Here is a 13,665-nt window from a genome sequence, read left to right as displayed (position 1 = left end):
CCAATGCCATTCAATACTTTCAGTACTGAGCTGGACGTAAATATAAAATCAGTACTGATAAAATTTGCAGATGACCCAAAAATTGGCAAAGTAGTAAATAATTCTAAGGACAGGCCTGTCACACACAGCCATCTAGATCAGTTGGTAAGCTGGGCCCATTCAAACAAAACATGTTTTAATGCAGCCAAATGCGAAGGTATACATCTAGGATCAAAGACTACAGGTCAACCCTATAGAATGGGGACCTATATCCTGGAAAGCAATTTTCCTAAAAAGGAAGTAGGGGCTATATAGTGGACAGGCAACTGAATATGAGATCTCAGTGTGATGTTGGGAATAGTGAATAGGAATAAGGGAGTCATTTTACTTCTGTATACAGCACTGGTGAGACCAGTACTGGAATACTGCATCCAGGTCTGGTGTCCTCATTTTAAAAAGGATGTTGAAAAATTGGAGAGGGTGCAGAAGAAAGCCAGTAAAAAAGCTTTGAGGTCTGGGGAAAATGCCTTACAGTGAGAGACATAAAGAGCTCAGGCTCTTTAATTTAACAATAAGAAGTTAGGTGACTTTATTAGTGTATAAGTACCTTAATGGGGAGAAAATACCAGGTACTAAAGGACTCTAATCTAGCAGAGAGAGGCTGGAAGCTGACACCTGACTAATTAAAATAAATATTAAGACAAATTTAGAATAACTATTGGAACAAACCACCAATGGAAATCATGAATTCTCCCTCTCTTGATGTCTGCAGATCAAGATTGTGGATGCCTTTCTGGAAGATATGCGTTAGCCAAACACTATCTCAATGTACAATCCTAGTAGATTTCAAAGTGGTAGCCGTGTTAGTCTGTATCCGCAAAAACAACCAGGAGTCCTTGAAGCACCTTAGAGACCAACAAATTTATTTGGGTGTAAGTTTTCGTGGGCTAGAACCCACTCCATCAGATGCATGGAATGGAAGATACAGTAGCGGTATAAATCCTAGTAGAGACAAAGCACAGGTGGCTTTTTCTCAATGTACCTAATGTTGAGGACAACCGTATTACCCTCCTTCTTTTCTCTACCCTCCCCACACCCCTGGTTTACCTCAATTAGCTACATCGAGATGAAAACTACAGTGCCTTGTTTCCCTTAGGATTTTACATGGAGATAGCCACTGTCTCTGAATCAGGCAGACTGGGTGTTGTCAACATACCCCAATTGAGGAGGTACTGATCCCCCACATCCCTGTCACCCTGGCCGCTTCCGGGAGTGGCGTGGACTGTACTTGCTCCTCCCCTTCCCTCCCAGCACCTCCTTCACTGTTCCCCAGCATAAAGGGGGCACTGAGAGGGAGGAGTTGATCAGAGGGGCCCACGGACCCCCTGGAGTATCCCCAGTTTCAGAAATGCTGTTCTAGTGCACCATCAGCTGGCAAGGCCTTCCTTGTCTCAGTCACTTGAGTTCATTTTTATTCATGAAAAAAATTGTCTTTACTCAATATAGACACTGAAGTACCATGAAGTGCATCATTATTCCTGGACAATTAGAAAAAGGTTTCCAGCTATCAGAGGAGTGAGGTTTTGGGACATGCTCCCAATAGTAGTGGGGGGCAAATAACCTAAGTAGTTTTAAGAGGAAGCTTGATAAGTTTATAAGTAGGATTATATGACAGGGTTGCTTGCAATTGCAGAGGACTGGATTCAGTGACTCAGAAGGTCACTTGCAATCCTATGTTCCTCTGATAATGGCACTTCTTTGGTACTTGATCCATATGATATGGTGACTGATTAATGTTAAAATTAACTGCTCTGTTTTGAATTTTGATACAAACTCATCTGTAAAATAACAGCTATCCAGTAATCTGTGCCACTTTAAGATGCCACCAGACTCCTTGTTTTTGTAGCTATCCAGTAAAGTATGTCAAGTAAAAATGAAATGGTTACTGGTCATTTATGTGAGGTTTTCCAGAGAGAGAACTTTCCATGCTGGATAGTAGTACAGACATAATTAGCTGTTTGGGAGGTACTTTGTATATTCTGTCAAACTTTGTTCCTTTTAGATTTCAACATGATTAGGATTTTTTCCAGTAGGAAAAATAATGCTCATCATAATTTGAGTGAGATGATTTAAGACGTGCTTATATGTGTAGTTAAAAAAACCCCACCCACAATACAAATATATAATTATGTTTAGTCGCTTGACTTATTCAGCATAATAGGTAGCAGTTGTCCTGCTGCAATGCAGATGGAACAAAAATGTGGTGGTGAGAGGATGACAAAAAGAACCTTTAATCTATAGTTCAGGTTGTAAATATGCCCCAGTAATTTCAGGATGACCCCATCCTGGGAAAATTGCACCAGAGTCTTACATGACTTAATCAGGGTCACCCAATGAGTGATTTAGTGGAGTGGTTCTCAATCAGAGGTCTAGGGGCCCTTGGAGGAGGGGGGGGGCAGTTGCCAAGCAGGGCCGGCATTAGCCTTGCTGTGACTCAGGGCAGAAAACAAGCCCCGTTGCCTGGGGCTGAGGCCCTGAGCCCTGCCACCCGGGCCTGAAGTCAAAGTCTGAGCAGTTTAGCTTCCTGGGGCCCCCTGTGGCATGGGGCCCCGGGCAGTTGCCCTTCTTGCTACACCCTAATACTGGCCCTGGATTTTATATGCAGAAAAAAAGTTATTGTGGCACCAGTTGTCCATGGAGTTTTTATAGTGGGGGCGTGGGGGGGAGAGGAGAGAGGGCTCAGAAATTTAGTGGGAATAGAACCCTGGAATTCCAAGTCTCCTGTCGTGGTCCCTAGTGGAGATGCAGCTTACATTGGCATAAGGAGATATTTTGTTAATATAGTGAACCACTTCTAAGAATGACACAGGTTATATCAGCAAAAGGGCTGTTTTGCCAGTATAGCTGCCTCTTCAACATGTATTGTGTGTTTTGTTTTTTCTATGTTGAAACTGGGGACCAACAAAACTCTGTAGTGTAGACCTGGCCCAAGAGTGGCTTTTTTTCCCAGCTGATGTAAAATAAACCTGAAAAATTCTCATAATCCCTATCTGAATGTAATCCTGTCAGACAATCTCCTCTTGTTTTTTTTCCACAGTGCAATAATGCAGGTGTGCTGGCTAGTGAGGAAAGATAAATGCTGTCAGCGAATCAAACTGCCACACTTAAAAACAGTAGTGATAGGGCGTGGCCCAGAGACGGAGATAATAGACAAGAAGTGTTCACGGCAACAAGGTAAGTTACAGCTTCAGTTTACATGCAACTGCTGGCTTGATGACAACCCAGCAGTTCCAAAAAAAGTGTAAGAAACCGGTGAGGTACAAGTATAGAAATTCTGTGATGGTGTCATGTCAGATTGTGAGATTCATTTTGTGAGGTTTCATTGTTCTTCTGTTTGGTTACATTATTTTGATAGACTGTAAATTCTAAAGCCCAGCTGGCAGTGATTGGGGTTTAATCTTACATTTAAGCAATGGGCGGTTCAGGTGGGAACTACAGCTTCTCTCTGAAAACCAAAGCAGGCATCTCTCTGGCTTGCTGTGTAATCATCAGTCATGGGGCTCCAATCCAGTGGGTCTTCTAGCCACAGAAGATCTCTGCTCTCTAGGTAGAGCTGCTTACCTATTATAGCTATTCTGTTCTCTTTATAGGAGGTCGCAAAGGGCCCTATAATCTGACAGGCATGAGGGAACATGGCATTTCTGCCACCAGGAGGAGTAGAAATTGATCTTTGTAAAACAGTCTTATACATAGTCTGTTGAAAACCTGTAAACTCATATAGAACTGATAGATGGTGGAGAGTATCAGAGGGGTAGCCATGTTAGTCTAGATCTGTAAAAGCAGCTAAGAGTCCTGTGGCAATTTAAAGACTAACAGACATATTGGAGCATGAGCTTGGAGCCACGAAAGTTCATGCTCCAATATGTCTGTTAGTCTATAAGGTGCCACAGGACTCTTTGCTGCCTTTACAGATGGCGGAGAGTGTTTTGAGTTTGACATTCTCTCCAGGGTCCAGTGAATTTGATTTTTATATATTGTTCATATTCCTAGAAGTGCCAGTAGGTGCATTTCATAAATTGAAAAGTAACTATATGCATTTTGTAGCTAGGGTAGCAGTCTCTGTTAAATTCTATAGAACAGTGGTTCTCAAACTAGGGCCACTGCTTGTTCAGGGAAAGCCCCTGGCAAGCCGGGCTGGTTTGTTTACTTGCTGCATCTGCAGGTTCGGCCTATCGCTGCTCCATTGGCCTCAGTTCACCGCTCCAGGCCAATGGGGGCCGCAGGAAGGGCGGCCAGCCCGTCCCTTGGCACATGCTGCTTCCTGCAGCCCCCATTGGCCTGGAGTGGCAAACCGCGGCCAGTGGGAGCCACGCTTGGCGGAACCTGCGGACGCGGCAGGTAAACAAACTGGCCCAGCCCGCCAGGGGCTTTCCCTGAACAAGCAGCGGCCCTAGTTTGAGAACCACTGCTATAGAATTTTATAAAAGGTTCTGTAGCAAGTATATGATTTAGTCATAGTTTCCTTTGTATCATATCCTCTAGTACAACTATAAAATACCAAGTGGTGCTAGCTGCAAATTTTTTAAAGAAGATCTGTCGAATATTTTGACAACCAAGCTTAGCTCATTGAAAAATCTATAAAATCTCATGAGAGTGGATGCTTGGGATGACTCCAATCTATTTCCTCCTTTGTTCAGGCACATCAGTCAGTTGCTTATGATTGGAATCATTATACAGATGTGAGTCAAAAAACTGTATGGTTTATAAGCCACATGTGAGCTCTGGAACTTTAGAAAGGCCAATGCTGGGAAACTTTATTTCATGTACATTAATAGAAATCCCATTGATAAGGCAGGACAGTCATTAAGTAGTCTCATTGTAATTTCTAGCAATCTGCTGTGTAGATGCTTGTAATTTTGTCTAGGGAGAAGAATATTAGCAACACATGTTGACACAACTTTAATACAGAAATCTGGGATTTCAGAAAATGTGAACTGAAAACGAGGTCGGTGCTATGTTTAAGCTGCATACAGTTTTAATATATGTGTCAAGGCTTCTAAATAGATGTGTTGACACTCTCAGTATTATTTATTAATTGTAAATTAACTAAATAAACTGAACCAGTGAGTTCAATTAGGATCTATATTTCTGTCTTCACCCATTTAATGAAAGCTAATAGGAACATACATTGTGGGCCAGATCCCCAGCTGAATTTGGCGTCAGTAGAGCTGTGCCAATTTACTCCAGCAGTCTGACTCCTATGTTTAAGTAATTCTCTGATGCTTTGTTTCTTCTTTTCAGTTCAGCTAAAAGCGGACTGTAATAAAGGGTATGTCAAGATCAAACAGGTATGTTCATTTATGGATGTCCAGTATTACTTTTATTTACTGAGGGTTGTCATTATGCTTGTTGCTTTACAAAACATGGCAGATGACACAATCCCATCACAGAGCTTGCAATCTAAAATGTCCAGACACTGGAGAAGGGGTCAATCAGGGAGTTTAGTGGATAAGCTAGTGCTGTAATACTACTTCTGTATGCTGCAGTGGGAGGGCTGTTTCACTCCTCTTCCTTGCACTGGGTAACATCCTGGAAGATGGCTAATATTTATGTCTGGTCCAGATTTAACATTTAGATGGTTGTGGCTACGTTGCTTGGAGTATGAAGAATCCACATCTCTGAGAACTGTAGCTATGCCAACCTAACTGCTGGTGTAGATGCAGGTAGGTCAACGGAAGAATGCTTCCATCAACCTAGCTACTGTTGCTCAGGGAGATGGTGCTGTATACAGTGATGGAAAAACCCAATCTGTCACTGGCAGGCTGTGTCTCGTTATGGCATTGCTATGGTGCTATAGTCCTGTGGTGTAGATGTGGCCTAAGATTTCTGCTGCTGCTCATGTTGCCTCCCCACCCCCATTGCTGGGGCCTGGGGGTGGCCTGTCTGGGCTGTCTAGACTTGGAGAAAAGGTAGTAATTTAATTAACACAATTTTAAACGCTATTTAGCATCCAGGGTAGACAGGGTTTAACACTTTTACTAGGTTCCTCCTCCAGGGTTAGCAGATATATTTAATAAAACAGCCTGTTTTCCTAGCCTTGACAAGGCCTCTCTGTTTGTCCTGGTTTCTGGGTGTGTTAATCATCATAGTACCTGATCATCTTGGGAGTTATCCTTGCAGTCCCATCTAACACTTGACTGTTAGGGGTAGAGTTGGGATCAAAAAAATTATTTTATTCAGGCCATCTAATGGTAATTAACTTTGTCACAACTAATTTGTGTCCAAATTAGACTGGTGACCTACCAGAGAGAGAAACTGGCTTTTCACAGAAATCACTACACTACTGTGCTACAAATACTGTACTCTGGATGCAGTGCCCTACAGGTCCAAAAAGCACCACTGCAGTCTCACTGAGCTTGGTTAGAAACAAATCTTTCTTCCAAAGACCCCAGCTGCTTGATAAATGTTTTACACGTGGCTGCAAACTATATTCAGTGAAAGCAGCAAAGAATCCTGTGGCACCTTATAGACTAACAGACGTTTTGTAGCATGAGCTTTCGTGGGTGAATACCCAATATTCAGTGAAACCCCTAAGGGATCAGCAATCACTGGTTGCCTCGTGAGTAAGCTTTAATTACAGTTTGAATATAACTGTATAAGAAACATTGGGAACACTGTGACTGTATTCAGATAGGCAGTTGCCGCTGAAGATGGCACTTAGTGCAAGTTTCACTGTATACGAGGATTGCTTCTGGCCTGAATGAAGTGCAGTGCTAGGGTATCAGGGAGTAGCCTTTAAACAGCACATGGTTCAGGATGGAAAGTGAAGAAAATTTTATTCAGCATAAAGCATTATTCAGAAAGCAGCAGAAAATTTAGGGCATTATCATTCAGCAGAATATCCTGAGATTCCAGTTAAAACCTCTACTCATGCAGAGTGCCTGGGGCTTCAAGTCATAGTGCCATTGTGTGGACCTTGCAGGTATCCAACAGGAACTCTGCTAAAGAGAAACCTGGAGGCAGTGTTTAGAGGCTGAATCTGGTTTTGTCCAGTGTTGATTGTATAATTAACTAAAAGCATTTAATGGAAGCAGGGAATCCAGTTCCTCAAGAATACAAGTAGCTCAACCTCAAGTGAACTTGACTGCAGTATAGTCTCCTCCAAGAGCTGACCCCTCTCTGTTTTGTCCCCCTCTCTCCCAGCAATGCTGGGGTATTGGTTATAACTAAGGCTACGGTTATGTCATGGAGGTCACGGAACCTGTGACTTCCATTGACCTCCGTGACATTTTCTGTCCTGGGGCTGGAGCTCCCAGCCAGCCCTGCCCCTGCAGCTCCCAGTCCCTGCCCTGGTGGGGGAACCCTGCAGCTGCCCAGCTGTGGCAGAGGGCTGGGGGACCCCGCCACGGTGGGACCCCTCAGCTGCCCCACTGTGGCAGGCAGTGGGGTTACCCTGGAGCTCCCACACAACACAGCAGTGGGTGCTGAACCCACCTACCCCTTTTGTCAAGGCTATTTTTAGTGAAAGGGGCAGGTCACGGGCTTCCGTGAATTTTTATTTATTGCCTGTGACCTGTCCATGACTTTTACTAAAAATATCCATGACAAAAACTTAGCCTTAGTTATAACCGACTTGGAGAGGACAATGCTACCTCTAGAGCCACCAGCAGAGCTTCTGGAAGCACTTGAGTTTTCAAAGGAAGAAACACACAAGGATTATATAGATTTGTAAATAGCTATGAAAGAAAAGGTAGGTCAAAGTTTCAGTTTAACTCATCTTGTGAGTGTACTTTTAATAGGGCAGCTGTGAAGAGCATTGCTGAGTTTGCTTATATATGCCAGCAATGCCCCTCTGCTATGTACATTGGCCAAAAGAATAAATGGACACAAATCTGACATCAGGAATTATAACATTAAAAAACCAGTAGGAGAACATTTCAACCTCCCTGGTCATTCAATAACAGACTTAAAAGTGGCAATTCTTCAACAAAAAAAACCTTCAAAAACAAACTCCAACGTGAAACTGCAGAACTGGAATTAATTTGCAAACTGGACACCGTCAAATTAGGCCTGAATAAAGACTGGGAGTGGATGGGTCATTACAAAAGCTAATTTTACCATACTAATTTCCCCCTCCTGTTACTCACACCTTCTTGTCAACTGTTTGAAATGGGCCACTCTCATTACCACTACAAAAGTGATTTTTTCCTCCCTTGGTATTCTACTGTTAATTGAATTGTCTCTTTAGACTGACTCCCGCTTGGTAATGCAAGTCCCATCTTTTCATGTACTATGGATATATATACACCTGCTACTGTATTTTCCACTCAGTGCCTCTGATGAAGTGGGTTATAGCCCACGAAAGCTTATGCCCAAATAAATGTGTTAGTCTCTAAGGTGTCACGGGGACTCCTTTGTTATATTTTTTCTTTGTTTTTTATTTGAAATATTTGTAACATGAGGCCCAGTTCTGCCCATGGCATTACTCCTGTGTAATTGAGGGCAGCATTAGGCCTGCCATAGTTGTTCTCACACATATTTGGAATGGTAAAATCTTCTCACAGAGCTAGTCACCAATGAAATAAACCAGCTTATGCGAAGAATCTTCCCAAGATGCCATGCAGTTGGAGCACAGTAAGAAGACAAATATCACTATAAAGGAGACTGATCAGAAAGTATAACCATTTGGAACCAAGATGCTGGTTTCTGATGCTGAATATCTGAGTCAGACTTGATGCAGCTGCTATTTATTTATTTTCCAAGCACCTAAAAGTATGCCAAAGGCCTTAATACCCAGGTGAAGACACATCTCGATCCTGCAGCCAATATCCCTAACATGAACCCTGTACCCATGTGGAACTGACCTCATTGGGGTCATGGGCTCCATGGCAGTGTGAGGTCACAGCCAGTACAATTAATGTGGACCGTGTACCAATGGGGGACCAGCTCCATTGAGGTCACAGGGGCTTCATGGCAAGGCAGGGTCACAACCAGCTCCACCAACCTGTACCCATGTAGGATCCCAGTGTGGCTGCATGTTTGGTGGGGTCACAGCCAGTGCCACCAACCCAGGCCCCAGTGGGGTGCAGGGCTTCATGGTGGTATGTGGTCCCAGCCAGCTCTGCTAACACAGACCCTGTTCCCATGTGGGATCCCATTAGGCTCATTAGGGCTTCATGCTGGTGCAGGGTTTGCTCTAGCGGTTCTGATTGCAGGATGAGGCTCTAAATCTATACCTCCTACTCCAATTTTTGATTTGCATTTTGATTTCCAGTATGTGGAAAAGGGTGGAGGAAATGCCATGTACTCTTCTCTCTCTGCGTTGCAGGGACAGGGGTGCCCTAGAACAGTTCGGAGTAGTTGGGTTTTAGTATATCTGAATTTGGGGACTATACTTGTATGCCAATTCCTACATTGTGCTTTTTTTCTGATTATCCAAAGATGGGAGTTAACCCAGCCAGTGTTGACTTGGTGGATATTGGCAAGGATGAAGAAGTGAAGCTGAAGCCAGGACAGGTTCTACATCTTGTGAATAAACTTTACCCCTATACTATACAATTCTTGGAAGTCATAGGGATGTCTGGCGCACGAGCAGAAGGGAAGGCAAAAGCAAACAAGAGGCCATACATAGACTCTGGGAATAGTAACATGAAAAACATGTCTGAAAAAAGTATGAAAATGGAGCAACCAGACTTGCAAGATGGTAGTTCAAGCTGCAAGCCAAACAATACCAGTAGTTCTTCCTCCTCTCCCCATGACAGCTCTTCCAACCACAAGGTGAGCAGTAGAATACCCTGTCCTAGCACGCCCATCATTGCCAGCACTGGTGGAGCTGCACTGGTGCTACAGCAATTGTGGGAGAACATCAAAAACTCTTCCATGTAGACTGAGCCTCAGTGTAGTCAGTCAAATCAGCTGACTGTAGAGCAGAAACCAGTTCTACTTGAGTGACTCCTGTTCGCATGGAAAACCCAACATAACTTTGGGGGAGCAAGTTGAATTCCCTTCTGGCTTGTACATCAGCCACAGAATTGCTAACTAAGGCTTTGATCCTGCAGTCTGATCTACATGGGCGGACCCCTACTGAAATCAGCGGGGCTTCACATGGGTGCACACAGCTGCCTGCAGCAGACTGTGGGATCAGGGCTTTGGTTCCAGCGGCAAAGAATCTTGTTGGTGGGTGACAGTGTGAGCCAGAAGAGCTCAGCTAGGAAATCTATTGTTTTACTTAGCAATAGAGGAGATTTGACCTGGAAATAGCAAGTGGGAACCAATGAAACCCCTTGATCTTTTCCCAGTCACTTTTCAGAGTAGCACACTTAAGCGTCCATCACATACCAAAAAACTATGTTAAAAGAATGGGAATTTGTCCCTGCCTCTGCCCACTCATTGAAACCAAACTTTCCAGAGGTTGCCACTAACTCTGTGTTCCTCGTTTTCTGGGTGCCATACTTGGGGCCTGGTTTTTTCCCCCCACGAGACCTGAGCACTCCTGCCTGCAGGAGCACAGGGCTGGGACACAGGGAGTCCTGTGTTGTTCTAATCCTGGCTTTGATACTCATTCACTCTGTGGCCTTGGGCTAATCACTTTGCCTTCGTTTCAGTTTCTCCATCCATAAAATAGACACAGTGGTTCTCAAACTGTGGGTTGGGACCCCAAAGTGGGTTCTGAACCAATTGTAATGGGGTCACCAGGTCTGGCATTAGACTTGCTGAACCCCGAGCCCCACCACCTGGGGCAGCTAGGCTCGGGCTTTGGCTTTGACCCCCTGCCCAGGGCAGCGGGACTCAGGTGGGCTCAGGCTTCCGTCTCCCATCCTGGGGTCGTGTAGTAATTTTTGTTGTCAGAAGGGGGTTGTGATGCAATTAAGTTTGAGAACCTCTGAAAGAGTAGTAATGCTTACACACTTGCCTCATGAGGGGGTTATGAAGGTTAACTTGTTAATATCTGTGCCATGTTTTGAATATATAGAGTGCTATAAAATGCTACTTATTCGGGGGAAAAAATCAGGCCCCAAGTGTCTCAAACAGGGCACCCAGTCATTGAGAGACCCAAAGTTAGTAGAGGCTTTTGCTGACATTGGTGTAATCTCCCAGTGCCTGAGCACCGTCTGTTTAAAAAAACACAACTCACCCACCCTAACCCATATTGTTGTTGAAGCTAAATGTATTAATGTGTGTGAGGTTAAGCTGTTACAGTGATAGGTGCAATAGAAATGAAATGAAAGTGTTGCATTCGGCAGAGGGTTTGAATGGTGGCATAGAGCAAGGCCTGGGGTCATCCACTGAATGACAAAGATACAAAGAAATATCAATGGCTGCCTTGTTCCCAGAGCATCGTCCACCCTGTGCATTGAATGATGCAGAGTCCTGTAGAAATATGGCCTGTGATCATGCAATTAAGGGCTGTGTCATCATGCAGATGTATAAGGGGCCAAACTAAAGTTGCCTGGGTAACTCTAATTCTGGAATTTCCCAACTGAAAATGTTTTACTTTGCAAACTTTACTTTAAAAAAAGGTTAAAAAGAAATTATTTCCTGTTTTTTTTAAAAAACAAACAAACACTATTTTAACACAGGTATGTATTTGTATCAGCAAAGCAATATTGGAGTTATAGTAAAAATTATTTGAAGACTTTGGATTCTGCTTCAATTTCATTAGATTTTTTTTTTTAAATTTCTTCTAAAAGTGTCTATTCTATTTATACTCTAGGAACATTTAGGACATTGGAGTCAAGGTCTGAAGATCTCTATGCAAGACCCAAAAATGCAGGTGGGAATGATCCACACTATACTTTGAATAATTTATCAATCCACATTCAATGAGCATCCCATTCAGAATGCTGTTGAGCCAAGTGCATGTTAAAATTACCAAATGTGCATGTACTGTATGTATATCAACTTGTTTTCTAGATGCATTAGTCCTTTTCCATCAGGCCAGCAGGAAACCTCTATAACCTTGGAGAGCCATTGTTAATATGATGCTCCCCAATTGCTTTTCTTAACACCTGTGATTCAGGAAAGGTAGATTCTGTGACCCAATTAACAAAAGAGAGTGTGGGTGGAATTTCATGGAATCCAAGAATGCTGTGACAGTCATGTCCCTAGCACTAGATTTTCCTCTGTTATGGTCACTTGGTTTCATTTATAGCTTTGTGCATAAAGCATGTATCACTTGTTTCAACATCTGGATCCCAAAAAATAAATCTGAAATGCAATCACAATACCATGCTTAGAGCAGGCACTTATGAGACCCAGGGACTAATTAGGAGAGGTCATCAGGCTGTTAAGTTGACCAGTTGTCTCCTGGGTCCTCCGAGGTTCTGGACCACACTGGCTGGTGAAGAAATGAGACACTGTATTAGTGTCGTAAATTTTATTAAAACACAAAAACTAACAAAAATAAAACCAAGAAAGCTTAGCTTCGAGTCTAAAAAGGTGGATCTCATTTTTATTATAAATCTATCAAATTGATAACTGGAATGTTTAAGTATCACAATACTGAACCTGTTGCCTAATGTCTGAACCAGTCTCTCTTCAAACTTCAGTTCTTATGTGGTGGTGGCTATCCTCCCTCCCCTCGAGATATTTTCTTGCAGACTATAGCAGAGTGCTTTTGATAAGTAGAAGTTTGACTACTCTTATTAGCTGAAACAACAGATAATGATCTTGAGTGTCAGAACACACTTTGAGTAATTACACAATAAGTAATTTTATGAGATGGAGACTGGAATCTCCATCTTGATGGAGGAAAATTACTCTAACAAGATGAAACGTAGGTAACCCCCTGGCCTCTAGGTGTGCAAGAGGGTGAAGATCCAGTATTTCTGAGCCTGTTCTTAGACAAAAATTTGCTCACATCCCAGCCAACCATAAACAAATGCCTGAGTGGGGGGAGGGATAGCTCAGTGGTTTGAGCATTGGCCTGCTAAACCCAGGGTTGTGAGTTCAATCCTTGAGGGGGCCACTTAGGGATCTGGGGCAAAAATCAGTACTTGGTCCTGCTAGAGAAGGCAGGGGGCTGGACTTGATGACCTTTCAAGGTCCCTTCCAGTTCTAGGAGATAGGTATATCTCCAATTATTAAATTTTTTAGTTGGTGAGTAGTTGGACTTTGCACTAGGTCCTGAAGTTCAACCAACTTAGGAATGCCAGCAAGGTGGGTGAGATCAGGTGAAAGACAATCTTGGTGGAAGGTCCTTGGAAGACAGTGGCTTCCTGCTTCTTCTGAGACCTTTCCAGCTGAATTACCTGGAGTTGCTCCTACCATTAGAGCAGAGAAGGAAAGGGCTGGCTGGGACTGACTGGTGCCTTTCTGCTAAAAGGAGTTGGAGGTGGGCATTTCCCAAATTATTGTGAAATACAGCACAGGAGAGCGCTGCTAGGGTCATAGCAGCTTTAGTTTGGGCTCACTTATTCTAGTATTTGGCCCTCTTGACGTTACATACGTTTCCCCTCACTTTGCTGTTCTCAGCCAGAGAGACTTTGCCAAACAGACTTGGATCTTGACCCCCTTCGGTTATATGATTCTACTGCATCAAGAGATTGAGTTCTAGTAGAAGCCTGGATAGTTTGTTCTTGGATTGCTTACCTCACAAATGCAAGTCTTTCTCCATATGGAAGACAACTTGCCACCGTCCAGTCTTTTGGCAATGCATGATGGGGCCAAAGCGAGTCAATTGGGATG

The 13,665-nt window shown here is 43.4% G+C and overlaps 1 protein-coding gene across 4 annotated transcripts in view; it reads left to right on the top strand.

The window, feature by feature from the left end:
* Window positions 1-13,665, top strand: part of APTX (aprataxin) — a 29,083-nt gene that overhangs the window by 3,071 nt on the left and 12,347 nt on the right. For all 4 annotated transcript variants that reach the window (XM_045020429.1, XM_045020428.1, XM_045020426.1 and 1 more), the window contains exons 2-5: window positions 3,077-3,213; window positions 5,281-5,327; window positions 9,421-9,756; window positions 11,693-11,752. In XM_045020429.1, coding sequence (XP_044876364.1) covers window positions 3,084-3,213; window positions 5,281-5,327; window positions 9,421-9,756; window positions 11,693-11,752 — 573 coding nt within the window. In that variant the 5' untranslated portion in view covers window positions 3,077-3,083. The remainder of the gene's footprint in view (window positions 1-3,076; window positions 3,214-5,280; window positions 5,328-9,420; window positions 9,757-11,692; window positions 11,753-13,665) is intronic.

Source organism: Mauremys mutica, chromosome 6 (assembly GCF_020497125.1).
Source record: "Mauremys mutica isolate MM-2020 ecotype Southern chromosome 6, ASM2049712v1, whole genome shotgun sequence".
NCBI lineage: Eukaryota > Metazoa > Chordata > Testudines > Geoemydidae > Mauremys > Mauremys mutica.
Note: the sequence above shows the minus strand (reverse complement) of the source record. Positions and strands in the feature narration are given on the sequence as shown.